Below are 16,488 nucleotides of genomic sequence, written 5' to 3' on the forward strand. Positions count from 1 at the left end.
GGTCCTTCCCCAAACTGTTGCCACAAAGTTGGATTGCCCTTCACTGGAGATAAGGGACCTAGCCCAAACTCTCCCTGACAAACAGGTGTGGCTAAATACTTTTGTCCATATAGTGTACACACATATATATATATATATATAACATCACAGCTTAAGATCTGCCAAACTGTAGGCATTTTAAGGAGCAGTGGACAGGATGCCTATGGTGAATAATGCAATGTTGTGTGCAAATGGCCTCCAAGTAATTGGCAATGACAAAATCCCATGTCTGGTCAACTGAGTCAACAATATCTTACCTAACCTTGGCCACCCCTGTTATCCCTGTCAATGTCTTGGTGTCACAGGGACTATCAGTAGAGCAGAAGCATCGCTCCCCTGCAGCGCAGCCAGTTTGGTTTCAGCAGATCTCTCCACGCTCCCACTCTAGGCTACACTGTACTTCTGCGTTCAGCTGCACCGCTTTTTTATGTGTCTGCAACTCCACAGTTTGAACATTATACAGATTAACGTCAGGTTCCTGGGTTTGTTTGTAACAATGAGGCCCAGATTTTTTTGACAGGGCCAATTCCATGCCTTGGTTTTATTCTTACAACGTTACAAAATTCAAGCACTGCCCTGATTGGCTGGCTGGCTCCAAAGCCGTTCATGCTGGTGACCGAGTACAGAGAGGGCACACCTGGGTAAGCAGAACAGTGGAACAAGGAAGCTGCTTAAAAATATATCATCTCTGTAAGATAAGGGCTCTGCAGAGAAAACCCGCATGCTACAAGATAAGCTATATTGAAGTCATAAGTCAATTAAGTCAGCCCATGTTTATCACTTTGTTTATTCATATTGGTTAAACCACAGCTGCCCTACTGCTTAATGCTGTCAACAGGAAAACAATCATATTTTATTCTGCAGGGTGGCTTTCGCTGATATAATACCATAAATCCACCTATCTGCATGTTAATGTAATTCTAAGTAATGCTGAGCAAACAAATAATCCCTGCTAATTTGCAGGTTGACGTGGACAAAGTTCTTATAAAATATTGGAGTCACAGATATAAACATTCTTATTAATATTCTGTTTGGAAGATTGAATACTCTAGATCTAATATTACATTTTCAAATGCATGTGTATGCATTATTTCAGGAGCTTATAATTAATGTGTTCTATCTGCACAAAGGATAGTTCTGAGATTTCAGCCTTTCAAGCTTTTAAATCCTTTCTCATAGCACCGCTCTGTATTACATCTTCCATGTGGTACGTTGATCATACTTTCAAAAGTAATTTCAAGACTTTAAACTATTGTATAATACATTGACATTACCAAGATCACTCCTGTGTCAATATGGAGTGTTACCATGTTGATTGGGCAGACAGACAGCTTGCATTTTGAAATACCAGATGTCATGCATTGCTACATGGAAATGCCTGTGACAGCTTATATGTAGCACATATTTAATTTTTCATCAGTATTTAGCCATCGGAAGAATTAAGAGATACCGCAGTGCTCTATTCGATCTCACCAGAAATGCATTTTTTATTCAAATCAGATCAAAAAACGTCCTGTGGGGCAGATTGTCTGCCGCTGCATTTGCATGTGCTGACGACTGTGCGAGTGCGTATACAGATACAGTTCCATCAGACATCAGAGTATCTGAGCATTAGGAGCAGACGTTCCAGCAGGGCAGGGGCATGCGAAACTGCACTGGTGTCACCTGGACAGACAGACAGGCAGGTCTCTGCCCAGCAGCGCGTTCTCCTAACGATCTCCGCAGGTGCGCCTGTCAGCGCTTCAGATCTCGCCAGGGCTCGGACGCGCCGCGAGTGAAAGTCTCTGGCACCAAGCGAATGCGAATGATCCTGGAAGCTTGACTCATTTGCCTGGGGGGACGCGGATGCAAAGCAATTGTTCTCTTTGTTCTCACCTGTCATGTTTTCAAGTGGAACAGGTCGGAGCTGCGTGGAGCCGATCGCGGCGGTTTAACGTCTCGAGCGAGGCAGTGTAACTCGTCCGACTGCCTTTCCGCAGCCGAGTCAGTTGTGAGGCCTAGGTCGTGAAGGGGGTTCGTTTTGGCAGCAGCGCCTAACTGAAATCTCATGATGAAAACATCTTCTCCCTGTGGTCAATACCAACAACAGGAATTTTTTTTAAAGCATATGAAATGTATGTATTTTTTTGGTGATCTTCAGAAGGAAGTGCAGGTATTATTTATTTATTTATTTATTATTTAGGGGTCAAGCTGCTCCCCCATTGTCATGGAGCAGGGTGAAGAAAGAGTGGTGTTCCAATTGGGAGCAAGTGAGGCTGACCTAATTTCATACCCAGGATTCATTGCACCTAAATATTTAGGTGGAGAAATCAAACCAGGAATCTCAGTCCTGCTTATTGTATTTGGCTGGCTTTTGCATTTTTATTAGATGCCATAAAAAGATTATAAAGAACTGATTATATTAAAGTGATAATCATTTCAAGTAGGCAAAGTTCAAATCTTTTCATAGAAATGAAAAACATCTATGTTTTGCAGAACATTATTTTAGAGTTGAGACCTCTTATGTATTTTATTTTGCATGTCTAAACCCTTTAAATGGTTTATTTAAAATCATAGGAATAGACGTGTTGTTTGGGAGCTGTCCATATGTGATGATGCATGTATTTCAGGGTCATTATTTTTTGCTGTTCCCTCCAGCCTGGCTGATTGACAGGTGATGATGATGATGATGATGATTATTATTATTATTATTATTATTATTATACATTCATATAGCACCTTTCAGCCTGTTAAGGCTCTCAAAGCAGCAAAGAGGAGACTCAGCCTCAACCACTGCAGTTTTTTTTCCTTTGTTGAACATTTATATTCTGGATTTTTTTGCAGATATTTATTTTTTAAAAAAGTTCCTCCTATTATCTCTTCAGATAAAAGCCAAAAGCTTGCATCCATGTCCCCATATACTCTGTGCCTCAGTAAATGCATAATCTAGGAGTCATGTCAGGTCTGAGCTGCTAGATCCTGAAGATGCAGTTGTACAAGCTGACAGAGTGACATCCAACAAATAACTGAAGGGCATTTAATGAAAAGTCAGGATTTCCTTATACATGCAATATAAAGCGATAATCAGATACCTGTTGCTCAACAGTCTGTGAACTACTTAATGCTACTTACTCACCAAACTGCTAGTCACTTCTGTGTTCAGATGTAATGCAGCAAGCTTTATCTCTCGTTTGCATGCAAAGGATAAGCATCATTGCCTGTAAACCAGACAAACAGGAAACCTTGTGCAAGCTATATGCACCAAAACAAGAAATAATGTACTGAGAATATTTTTAACTCAATCAATATATTGACAATATGTACATTATTGCTGTTTTAGCATATTGCAATATATTTCTGCTGTGCATTCATATATTTTAAATGTTTTTGCAATATGTTTTTAGGCTGAACATATTTATCAATAAATTATCATATATTTAATTTTCATATGGGCACACTTGATGGAGAAAAATAAGTAAAGAGAGAGGGGGAAAAACAAAGAAAAAATGAAAGCGGGAGAGTAAAAAGGCTGTCAGTGAGCTTAAAGCGATATCATTCACTTGGATACCGCTTCCAAATGGCACATGTCCTGAAAGCAAGTCCTGAACAGGTCCAGTCCAGTCCACTTATGGACTGCAGACAGATTCTGCTAGACTCTACCTAATCTCACAATTGATTAATGCCCACCGCTGAGACAGGGAGTTACCTCATTTGGCGGGCCAGATGTCAATCAAGAGTAACTGACAAGTAACAGGGCTCCTGGTTTGGAAGTGGCCATGTTGCACCTGTCCAAAATTTAAATAAGTTTCACGTGTTTGATTGCTTCAAGGGTCTCTGCCATTTCAAAACACAAACACTATCATCTTCTTACCCTGCTTTAAAATGCCCTTTAACCAGTATATCACATATTTAGGCATGAACTAAGTTGTGCTGTTACTGTTTATGTGATAAGTTTTAATTGCCAATAATAAAAGTCCAAGGATGTTCATTACAATTATTATGATAACTAAGGGAGAGTCTTTAATCTATACACCCCTCTCAGGAAAAGCTGTGTCAAATATGTGTCTTCAAATACATTTTAGGAATAACAAGTAATTGTAAACAATCATAAAACATAAAAATTAAAATGATTGCAATTATTGCCTTGTAAAACAATCATAATTACAGTATATGAATTGCAGTACTTGTTTTGAGGCTAGCTTTGATGCCTTTGAAATATAGTATGTATTTGCACTAGTATTTGACATGCTTTGGCATTTGGAGAAAGTATTTAAATTATACATACCCAAAACCTTTTTCCAGTATTGTGTTTGAAAAATGCATCTAAAAATGTCTGGTGCAGACTAAGCTGATGTACAACACTGTCGACTGAGGGTGATAAACCTTTCTCCCAAAGACTGGCACTGCCCAACTGAGGGAAGCCTGGTTCCTCTTAACTCACCTGGCCACCCTCAGCTGTGACTGGTCATGGCAGTGCATCACCCCTGTATTGGAAATTTCTCAGAAAAAATACACATTTCAAGGGAAAAAAAAACACTGATGACTTTGAGGAAAACAGAAGCTGAGTCCGTAAAACCCAAGTTCATTGAATGAATCCCGAAGGTTAAGCAGGCTGGACTTGCCGTCATACTCGGGCTCCCGTTGAGTTTATTGCTGTGCCTGTGAAGGAGACTACACACTCTAAAAACAACCATGTTCCACAGCTGTACTACAAGAGGCACTTACACCAGTGGAGCAGTAGTCTGGAAAACGTTTTCCCACATGACCTGTATGTGGAACAACTGTGGTGTTGTTCTGAGAACTCTTCAGGTTGAAAGTTAAAATTTGCGATTCCAAACTAGCAATTCCAGTGAAAATTTTCCGATAACCTTTTTTTGCCTGCGAGTTGTACGTAATCTAATTTTATGAGCAGGAAACAATTGCACCATTGTACCAACGTGTACCATTTGTGAATCTTTGGTAAGAGGGCAAACAAAGAAGAGGAAGTCAGTGTTTGTTGAGGTAGAGTAGTCAGCGGTGATGCTCAGCCATTAGACTTTATTACATTCAGCAGACTCACCACGCTAAAAAGCTATGCGCATACCAGTCACTTGTCACAAAATCTGTCACTTCATAGGCGTACTACTATCAGCCTCAACTTTTTAACATAATGCCACCAGTAGCACTAGCACCAGTAGTTGGTGCTTAGTGAAATGGGTTTCAAGCTTGAGGCAGAATCTGCCCCCAAGTGCTTATCTAGGATGAGATTCCCCAACCACAATTCTGACCTTACCCATTATAAGCTGAACAGTAAAACTGGTCCTAGAGCAGCACATATAGGTAACTTCTTCCTAGAGCTGATTGTGACCAAAGTCAGAAATGGTTGGGAAATGGCAACTTCTTCGTCTTCCCCAACTCCACCTTACCACTGCATACAAATGACAAGATGAAAACACCGTCAGTAAGCACACCGGTTAGTCTTGTGTTGATTCTGCGAAATATTTGTTTTAGCAGCTCAACTGTGTTTATGTGTAGCTGAAAGGTGCAGACACTAGGATCCAGTTTCGCTCAGCATTAGGGGGTCTACCACACCCAGCCAACATCTGCTGTTAAAACTGCACAAAACCTGCAATTTCATCTGGTCTGTCAGCATCCATGCACGTCGCCTGTGCTAAGACTCAAACATAAACCCCTTTCGGTCCTCACCATGTGACCGTGTGCCTCATTGTTCTCAAGGCGAGCTGGTTGTATTAGCTTATTCCTCTACTGTACCGTTTAATTGCCATTTGCTAAGAATAGACCTCTTTTCTCAGAAATGGCTCTGAGCACCAGTATCACAGAAACCCACACGTATTCAACGGCTCTGCGGAGGCGAGATTAAATGACTGATCTGGAAACCTGAAGGACTAAACTGCTCTTACCTGGGAAACCTGCTCAAGGTTTTTTTGTTTGGCCTCAGGGGAAAGATTTGTCATTCGCGTTGATCCTTCATTTTGATGCTGTTGTGTGTCGGGCATCGATGGGCACGCCATGCATGTTCCACATATGCAGTATACAGCACATCCTTTACTACATATTAGGATTCTGGTTGGTTGGTGACCACATCTACCAGCTGGTTCACAGCAGTCCTGACATGGACGGATAGGGCAGCTGAATGAGCCAAAGCATGAATGAAGGTTATGTAAAAAGTGCTTTATTTTTTTTTCAAAGCCATCTATTGCCTCCCTCTTCATGTACCTCTCATTAACCCATACAACTAAAAGTTGGAAATGTTACATAAAAAATACAGCATTGGTACAAAACAAACTCCAAAACAAACAAAAAAATCAAAACCCCAAATCCATCCAATACATTATCTGTATAAAAACAATATGTACAAAAAAATATATGTACATATTTAAATTGCTGTACAACAGCTATTATATCACGGGCATGGAATAAACACTGCTCATGGACACCAGGCATCTTTATAAGTCAGTGGTTCTCATCTTGTGTCACGGGTGAGGAACTGCGAGAGGCTCAACATTCGCTCAGCCTCAGAAACTAGGCCTTTGCACCACTTTTACATTCTACAGTTCTGACTTTTACTCACACTTGTTCTGCCAGTGTCCAGTTCTTCACAGTTAGTACGGCAGCCGTTTTAAGTTTTTCCTAACACCACTAACCCTATCCTGCCAGCAAATAATGCGTGCGCCATTTAACAAAACCAAAAGGTGACATCATTTATACTGTCCAACAACAATGAACAGTAATGACAAAAACACAAACCTTTCCCACTTTGTTTCAAAACAGTTACAATTCCCCCCCTCAGAAATGGCTTGTGGTGCGCAGTTACAATTCCCCCCTCAGAAATGGCTTGTGGTGCGCAGTCCACCATGACACTTGGCACAGAAAGGGCGCTCAATGTGCAACTTCAACTCGAACAAATAATGAAAAGTACGCATTTGGCAACAACTACACACACGCTTCTCACGTCTACACGCAGGGATTAATCGGGATTCTTTCAAAAGGACGTATTAACCTTTAACCTTGATCTCGGAGTGCCAGACCATTCTTTTATGTTCCAAATGTAAGACATCAATATTCAATTCATAAACAGTCTCAGTGAAGTCAACGTGCTTGCTGTATAAAACGGCAAGAATAATCTAAAGAATGACTTAAACTGAAAAGATTCACTGAGGTCTTTGAGGAGAGATTGCTAAACCCAATTAGTTTTGAAAATGTGAAGAATGTCCTAACAAGCTGAACGTGTGTGTGCTGAGGAGATCTCTGTCCAATAGCTGTTTTGTCCACCACTGTTTGTTCCAACGGACCTCATTAAAATAAATCTGTGGCCAGCGACAATCACATAATTGTTCTGTTGCTTCTAAATGGACCAATTACTCCTGTTATAGTTTCAAATTCTGCAATGGGACGTGCTGTGGGAATCTCAGACACACACCTATGCTTCTGCGGCCGAAAGCATTTCTCTGTAAAGCAGTTTTGGGATAACTTGCCGAAAGGATCAGAACCAGTCTTTTAATGAAAGTTTCCTGCAAAGAATAGGCTTCATCCATTCCCCTGTAAATATGCTTAGTGTCACTTTTTCCAACTCTAACTAAATGCAAGAACGGAATATCCAGTGGTTTGATATTTTAGTCAGTTTAAGAAGACACTCATATTGTCATAGGTTATTCAGTTACTAGGTGCCATCACCACAGATAATTGATCACTGTTAATTAGATGAAAAAAACCATAAATACACTGACTTCAAGCAGCTAGCAAAATCATCAAGCCTGCTGCAATGAACATGTTCTTATTTAAGGCAGATCTCACCATGACACAAAACACTTTGCTCTTTTGGCATCATGTAAACACTGTAACTGTTCATGAAATCTACGTCAATAAGTTTTCGCTAACATGGGCCCTGCTCCTTTTGATACTTTCCTATATTTTCAATGAAAAAGGGTGTGGCCCAGCTCTCTCACATCTTCAAAAATAAGAAACATCACAGTTACCGCTGCCTACATAAATGGCTCTTAGGAAATTTGGCATTTAATCTCCAAAGTATTGTTGACAATGGCATTTAACAGATCTTTATAATTTACTGAAAAGCTCACCATTTGCCAGTTTGGTTCATCTAACTTTTTTGGTTCACTGCTCAATACAAGACAGAAACACCCAACCGAAAAAACAATAAATACATCCATAAATAAATTACAGTCGCATTAGAAGGTGCTCAAATCCAGCAGTGGCGCCCCCGAATTAGTTTGAAGCAGAAAGTGCAGTCAAATTCATACCAGCCAAGGCCAAAAGATGCCAAGCCACGGCCCAACTCAGGCAATTTAACCGACAACCTCGTATCGATCTGCTCTCCTGAGAGGGGAGAACCGAAAAAAAAAATGCACGGCCTCCTTTGACGTAAAGTACAAGCGAGATGTTGCAGAAAAAAGACCGTTACCCACAGCGATGGCCGAGTCCTCCACCGACCATGATTAGGTACATAATTACACTTGAGTATGCGCAAAAGTTGCGAGAGAAATTGGAGTATCAGTCTCAGAGGGAGAGGTTTTGGGTGTCGAGGTGAACACTAGCCTGCGCGTGGGCAGACACCACTGGGCAGGTTGCGGAGGGAGTACATACACTACATAAATGAACAGTCAAACAGAGGCAACAGCGTAGCAGGTCAGAACCCCAGTGCCCGGCTTCGGCTCGTCCTCTACATGGTAGGCCCCAGCCTGCCTGCAGCCCTTCAGCACTGGCACACGGCAGGTTGGTGACGGGGGACCCCCTCCGCCGCCCCGCCCCTCTTCACACGTTGCTGACCTTGGTGACAGCTGCCGTGGAGATGGTGGCGGCAGTGGCTGTTGCTGTCACCGACGGCCTCTCCCTGCGGACGTACCTCGGTTTTCTCACTTTGGAAAGAAGGAGACATGGGTGAAACTCATTAAAACTTGTGAGACATGGTAAGGCTAAACCAAAAGGCTGAAACAACCTGTGTGGTGATGTTCACACGCTCTCCACTGAAGGCCAGATCTCGATCCCTCCCCCACCCCCCCCACCCCCGAACTCTAACCATATTTAGGCTATGTAGAAGGTGTCACTGTTAAGTACGAACACCCTCAAACATTCAATGAGCTAACATATAAAAGAGCACCTAGGGATGTGTTATTAGTTGACAAAACCCAGGGAAAGTATTTGGTTGTACATTCCAAGTATTTATAAAGCTGACTTGTGAGGGCCATTTATTTGGCATGCACAGTAAAGCCAACAGAACGCTTATCCCTTTTTCAGCCCCCCGTGCCCTCTAAGAGCATGGGTGGGAGAGAGTCCTCTTTGACGAGATTAGGGAAGACCCCTCTCCGTGAAAGGCACACCCCGGTCCCCCTGATCTCTCAGGTGTATCACCTTTCCCCTTGATCTCTCAGGTGTATCACCTTCCCCCCCCCCCCCCCCCCCCCCCCGTGGGCCTGATGGCTGACTCTCTTTTAGTTACAGCTTGAGGGGTTCCTAGTTTAGGGGCCACTGATCTCCACAACTGTTCCAACGCCAGAGAGGGAGCCCCAAAGTTAGCATTATTTAATATTTTTAATGTTGTCTTCCCCTTTATGCAACCCTGTTTTGGAATTCCCAGTTTTATACTAGGCTTGCCTCAACTGCATGATGCTAACAGCTATTTTTCACAGCACAAATCATCTGGCGGACTACAGTGAAGTGGGCATTCATTGGAACAGATGTGCTGCTCCGCTGACGTTATCTCAAACACTCCCAAGTGCAAGACGAGGAAGCCCCGGCTGACATACCCACCCCTGTCCCTGGCAGAGCAAAGCCAATTTGTTCCGCCACTGTGGGATTCCGGTCATTGTTATCAAAAAGTCATCGCTGTTAACGTTTAACATATTAACAGCATTCCGGTGAAAGGTGACGTGAGATTCTCTGAACGTCACAGCAGGACCACAGTATAATATTCAGTCTCACCTGAGGATGTCGGTGTGGGTATCATGACAGCCTGGAGGAAGAATTCAGAGAGCACTTTACTTACCCAATAAACATCATGGAAGTCCTATATACCTTCATATTAGAAATGATGACACTGAGTGTTTCACATTATACAATGCGCTCCATTTTTAAAATTAACAATAGAAGAATCACATCTCATACAGTGAGCAATAACGCTGAGAAAGAATAGGCCCTCATTCATAAATGCAGTTAATATACTTGCTTGTAAGAATCAAGCAATCTACTCTTAACAGTAATTCTAGGCAAATGCTAGTCAAGCTAAAAGTCAATTTTGGAGCGCACTGTATTAACTGACATAAGACAGTAAAGGTAATAGAAGATTCAGAACTTACGGTCTCGCTGGGCTGGAATATGAAGGCTGTAAAAAAGACACAAGAACACACAAGCAGAAATATGAATCGCATCTGTATGTGTCAAACAAATATCACCAACCAAGTCTACATTTTACACTGGCACACATAATATGAAAAGACTGCATAATTAACAAAGCTAATCATAAATGAAGGAGTCACCACTGGCCCTGAAGGCACTGGAATTCCCAAACGAGTCTGCCTCTCCCTGAAAATGTCTGCCTTCTACTTCTCAGTATTCCCTCAGCAATGTCACCTCTGCCTCGCTTGCTGGGAGTATCCTAGCCGTCATCCTAGGAAGCCACTTTGCACCTGCACCGGATCGGAGAGCCTGCTGGTCACCTGTTCTGCTTAAGCACTGGGTTATCAAAGAGGTGTCTGTCTCCTGCCACAGTTGGTTGGACCAAACCAGCCAAACCAACTCAAAATCGGAGTTTAATGTGCTAATATGCGTAGAACAGGCGTGGAATTTAGTCTGTGTCTGAGCTGATGCTTAAATTTTCATTCTGTGCGTGTTCTGGTTCTCTGTGTGGTCCGTCTCTGAATGCCACTGCATCAGTGCCCTGTTCTTCCCATTGGCTCATTGTGTTTTGTTTGACACATAATAGAGACACATTACAGATACATTAGACTGTTACATTTAGACACATTAATTGTGTTATGTTAGATACAGACTACATATGGCCCCCTGGACTACAGAATCTGCCGAAGGTTTAAACAGAATAAAACAAACAGGATTTACTAAATGACTGAGTGAGGGATTGTGTACTGAACAAGTGAGTAAGCAAGCGAGTGAGCGACACAGTAAGCAATGGACTGAGTGACTGAAGAAGCGAGTGAATGAGTGAGTGACTGAGTCAGGAGCAACTGATTGACTGAGTGAGCAACTGAGTGAGCGCCTGCGTGAGTGAGACAGCTACTGAGTGAGTGACTGAGTGAGCATCTCAGTGGGTGAGTGAGCCACTGAGTGAGTGAGTCAGTGAGTGACTGAGTGAGTGAATGAGAGAGCGACTGAGTGAGTGAGACAGCTTCTGAGTGAGTGACTGAGTGAGCATCTAAGTGAGTGAGTGTGCGACTGAGTGAGTGAATGAGTGAGTGACTGAGCAACTAAGTGAATGAATGAGTGAGTGACTGAGCAACTGAGTGGGTGAGGGAGGGAGGAAGCTGGAGTACCTTTGTTTCGCCTGTAGAAAATTCCGGGGAGGCGGTTGGAGCGTTTGAGGTAGAAGAAAGAGGCGACGGACAGGATGAGGAAGAGGCTGGCCAGCAGGGTTCCCAGCAGGAGGGAGGCGACCACGCCGGGACCACCTGTTCACACACAACCACAGCACAGAGCTAATCTGCACCTCTCTCTGACCGAACAGGGTGGATCCATTCATACCTAACATCAACTTTTACAACAACAATGGATATCCAGTGAACTCTCGGCACTTCACTCCACTTATTAACCACACGCAGAAAAATTCAGAACTTGCACAATGCTTGAGAGTTCACAAGATTGCAGATAATTCACCATGTGATATGGGGGGGGATTGAACCCTGTAGCCCATGTACTACAGAAATCAAGTCAAGTTATTTCAAAGTGTATAGGTTAAACAGAGCACGGCTGTCATGCCTTACCGATTTTGGGCATCGCTGTGGTTAATGTGGTTACGTTCGTTCTCACTGGAACGTACGCTGCAGGAGAGGAAGACAGACGTCAGTGAAGGCAGGATAAGGCGACAGATGACAGATAAGCCGCTCTAACCGAAGGGACTGAGGAGACTGCTGAATGTGGACTTTCGGCTTAGCGCCGCGCCGTTCCGCTTTGCTCCTGGGGGGCCCTCGGGTTTCACTCACTGTAGTTGCAGCCGGTGAAGTTGAAGCTGTCCGGCTCTGGGGGCGGAGAGTCGCACAGCATGCAGACGGCCGTGTCGTTCCCCAGGATGCGGAGGAAGCACCCTGCGGTTAAAAAAAAAAAAAGCTCCAACTTCCTGGTCGTTTCTTTTTCTTTTTTTAACAGTAGAGTGGGGGATAACAAGACATAACCAAACGATTTGCAGAGCACCCGCTCAGAGGGGGGGAGGGTCGAGGCGGAAGCGCTTGGTACCTGGCTCGCACTGGGTGCTGTTGACGCAGATCCCGCTCGCCTCCATTCCATTCTCGGAGCAGCAGTCGCTGGGAGCCGGGAGGGCAGCCTGCAAGGCGTGCACACACAGCGCTTTCAGCGGACGGCCCGGGCTGCTCTTCCCGATTCCGCCACAGATAAACGCTATCTAAAGATGCTATCCAAAGATTCAATTACGACCTGAACCGCACGACAACGTTACAGTATCTCAGGTCAAACCGCGGCCATTTCCAAGTCAGGCTGTGCCGTAAGTGGCCGAGGCCACATTTTTATTCAACCTACCCAGTCTCGGGAAAAGCGTGTTTCATGTTCCAATTACAGTTAGCACTTACGCGACCCAATCACACTTTGGGTTGCGAGAGCTATTTGGTGTTCTGAGTGGGTGGTTTCTGTTTTCATCTGAAGGAAGAGAGGTAACCTGCTTGTCAGGATCCCCTGTGGCTGCTGTTGCACAGGGGGGGTATCCTGTGCATTGTGACCCTGACTGCAATGCAAAGAAACAGCTTTCAACCCATCTCAGCAATGAGCGCCGGGGTATCCCATAAGAGACATGCGGGACTTTGGGAAAATGCACACAAAGCTTTATGCGCTACAGCAACACTTCATCGTAACGGCTTTAAAGCAGAAAAATAAGACATGATCCGCTGGTGTTTACGAGCAGTCAAAAACCTGCAAAAATTTACTGGGGGCGGGGGGGTGGTGTACACCATGCATGGGCAGCTCTGAGCCCGGCTTCGAGAACACTCTCCTAATGGCTGTAATCACAACACTGCAAATAAAATCATTTCAGGCAATAAAAAAATTATGATGACAACATTATCTCTGAACTGGAATGCAGATGTAACAATCTGCTCTCTCACCGTGTCAAATTTTGAATGACTGAGAGCTGAGAGGATCATTTAAAGCCATTAAAGCCCAGCTTTCGGCTGAAGTGCTCTGCACCTCTGCTGCGAAACCTGTCAAGGGGGCTGTTCTTCTGGAATTCCCCCCTTGACCGGCCCTGGAGGGAACACAGGCCAGCAGCCATTCTCTCTCTCTGGACAGACTAATTAAGAGCTTGGCACGGCCCCAAATCTGCGGTGGGACGTCTGTCATGTGAGGGAAAATTAATGCAATTTCAGGCCACTAAACGGTGCTGGAAGACGACTGCGCTGACCTTATCCACATCAGCAGAACCTCCAACATGGTGGAGGGTGGGTGGTCCTTTAAAAATCTGAAATTTGCTAACCCCTGAACATTTAAGATCAATCTTTGATAGACAGAGAAATATTTGGACTTTTGAAGTGGAGAGAAAAATGATCTTTAAATGTATTTAAACTACAATTACAGCAAGACGACTAGTTAAGGTACTACTTGCTTCCATGTGACACACTCAAAGTGCAGGTTTCTGTATTGCTTTGAGGACGATTCTGTTATTTAAGCAAATCCCACTCTAAACCTCAGATTAAAATAAAAGGGCATAGACCTAAGGTAAGTTAACTTTCACCGTATGTCAAAATTAAATGCATTGCAATGACAAAAACTGGATGACCTTTTCATAGCTTGTACAGCATTTAGAAGGATGGGGAAAACATGCTAATGCTGGTTGCGATACCTGACAAATGTAACATTGCAGAAGTGCACCCTCTGCTGGTAAGCAGCAGTCACAACACGTTAAACTGTTCGACCCCTTTCAACAGAAAGCAAAACAATCAAACAAAACTGCTGACAGAAAACAAATGAAGTGGTCCAAAAAGAAAATAGAAAAAAATATAAATAGTTTGACCCGTGGTGTGGTGTGGAGTGCCAATAGCAACATAGCTGATTACAGTAAGTTACCTTGGTTACTGAAGTTTCACAAACAACTTGAAGCACGGCGGCGGCGAAGATGATGAAGTATGACAAAGCCATAACCAACCAAACCACCCCTAGGACATCAAACCAACAACGCAATGACAAAGTCAGAATCACATCAGATCAATTCGAATAACCGACCAGTTTAGCAGGCTCGCTAACTAGACTAATTCAGTTATATCTCTGGGGCTGTTGAAAACAATCATGTATGTCCTATATCTGACTAACTTTAGCTCATTTAACTAAAAAACACAAAAAGAGAGAAATGTAAGTATGACAACACATGTAACGTCAGTGCTCCTTATGATCAGTACTTCAGCCAGCGTCATTAAGAAAAAACATGGTTATAACCTGCAACAAAGTTTCGGTACTGATATTGATAGCTGCTGATCAGTTAGTCGGCTAGCTAGCTATCGCCCCAATGTTAGCAAAAAAGGAATGGCATTCCAATGACATGGCATACTCTGCGTAGCAAACAATACAGAATGTGCTAAACTGATTGTTAACTATCTAGCCAGTGAAATACAAAAAAACATAGCTTTAGATATGTTAGTTCGATAACTGTCTATTAACACAGCTACCTCGGTACGTTAACGTTAGTTAATGTTAGACATCACAACGCCTGTAGTGCGATATTGCTGGCTAGTTTTGGTGTTCAAATTAGTTCCACTGATGTGTTCTTTGATAAGTGCTGTCAAAGACACATTAATACCTAACTGCTGAGCTTTGTTCAAAAGCTTGGTCTGGTTAATAGTGATGACTACTTGTGAACCCTAACGTTAACGTAAATCTGCTAGCTAACTTAGTTAGCCTAGCTAGAACGCTAACAAACCAGTTAGAGTGTTATACTAGCTAGCTAATGTACATACCAGTAAGAAAACTATCGCCAGCAAGCCAGCTAGCTCAACAACTAGCGCCTACTAGCTACTACTTGCTAGCTAACTTAGCTAACGTTACCTATCAACGAGAGAAAACGTAACGCCAGCTGGGTAGCTAGCCTAGCCAGATTGGGTACAGTTTTGACCAAACGTGCGAATCGCAAACCTACACAGGCTGGTTTTCTTTACTAGACAACGGCGCTATGCAATTAGATGTCTCAATGGAAACAAATGGATCGTTAACATAAAATTTTGTAAATCAAACCAAGACCCGCCCTACCTTAGAAAATCATAAGGAAGTGAACTTGAGGCATCGAACAGACGACTGCCTGCACAGTTGCAGCAGAAACGCCAGGCCTGTTCGGTTGCTAGGATACAAGGAGCCGCACAGGGGGTGTGTTCGAGTGGCAGAGCACATTTACCCCAGCCTGCCTCGGTTACTGTAGGCCATGTGTTAGACATAGATAGATCTTTTTTGTTACCACTGAAACCTCCTACCGTGCAAAACGAAGATATTCGTGGAAAGTATTCGTTTACACGTGCGTATTACATGCGACTTTTAAATACACTCCAGTTATATCAAAATAGTTGCAAATCTCTACAGTTGGTGTTCTAGCCAGCTGGTTTGAGGTGGCTTTTGGCTCAGGATCTGGCGCCATGTACTGGAAACACTAGACACAGCTAGGTCTGGCAGTGTGAAATAATGACTCACAAAGCAAAGCACTGATGTGTGTTGAATTTGAAATTTGTAGAACACCTAGTTTTGGATAGAGAAGCCCAAGTACGTAGAAAGACTGGGGCCCGTGAGTGAAGACACAGGGAAGGAAGACACTGCTTCTCTAAACATCATTATTACACATTCTTCAAATTGTTGACATTGATAGCATGGTACACCTGCATGTCAGGTAGTGGGACCCAGCCCTCCACAAGCACGTCACACAGCTGAACTGATAGCTGAGAATTGTGGGTCAAAATTAGTGAACAAATAAATGTAAATGTGACGCACCAGCTTGACAGGAACCTCCAGAATTTTTAGTTGGAAAGTACATACACTGTATGGAAATATACAAGGCTGCTCGATGGTTGTTAGGACTGTAACTTGTGGGAATTCATCATGCACCCCGCTTGTGTGCTCAGACAAGTAAAGCATTGTGCACTGAATGTGGAAGGTATCATTTGGTCAGCACTTGTAAATATACAAACTACAGAGACTCCATGTTATAGTTTTGTAACCTAATGGCCAAAGCTGTCATTTATGCTTTCCTTTCAGTGTTTGTATAAGCAAAAGGCCAACTTGAAGGGGAATGCAACAACTGACAATGAC

General features: G+C 43.3%; 1 protein-coding gene across 1 annotated transcript; it reads right to left on the reverse strand.

The window, feature by feature from the left end:
* Positions 1–8,456: 8,456 nt before the first annotated feature.
* On the reverse strand, positions 8,457–15,515 carry c6h1orf159 (chromosome 6 C1orf159 homolog). The gene is made up of 9 exons (XM_036532312.1): positions 15,445–15,515; positions 14,272–14,360; positions 12,436–12,523; positions 12,186–12,287; positions 11,967–12,023; positions 11,520–11,654; positions 10,329–10,354; positions 9,955–9,985; positions 8,457–8,891 (listed from the first exon to the last, which is right to left on the reverse strand). The coding sequence occupies exons 2-9, from the start codon at positions 14,341–14,343 to the stop codon at positions 8,788–8,790; spliced, it is 615 nt and encodes a 204-aa protein (XP_036388205.1). The 5' UTR covers positions 14,344–14,360; positions 15,445–15,515; the 3' UTR covers positions 8,457–8,787.
* Between the last annotated feature and the right edge of the window lie 973 nt (positions 15,516–16,488).

Source organism: Megalops cyprinoides, chromosome 6 (assembly GCF_013368585.1).
Source record: "Megalops cyprinoides isolate fMegCyp1 chromosome 6, fMegCyp1.pri, whole genome shotgun sequence".
Taxonomy (NCBI): Eukaryota; Metazoa; Chordata; class Actinopteri; order Elopiformes; family Megalopidae; genus Megalops; species Megalops cyprinoides.

Bases quoted from the DNA above. Each gene is read 5' to 3' on its own strand.
- c6h1orf159 (XM_036532312.1), bottom strand. From the start codon at position 14,343: ATGGCTTTGTCATACTTCATCATCTTCGCCGCCGCCGTGCTTCAAGTT. The intron at 12,524-14,271 runs GTAACTTACTGT...CACGCCTTGCAG, and splicing joins GTGAAACTTCAGTAACCAAG to GCTGCCCTCCCGGCTCCCAG. The intron at 9,986-10,328 runs GTAAGTTCTGAA...TTCTTCCTCCAG, and splicing joins TATTCCAGCCCAGCGAGACC to GCTGTCATGATACCCACACC.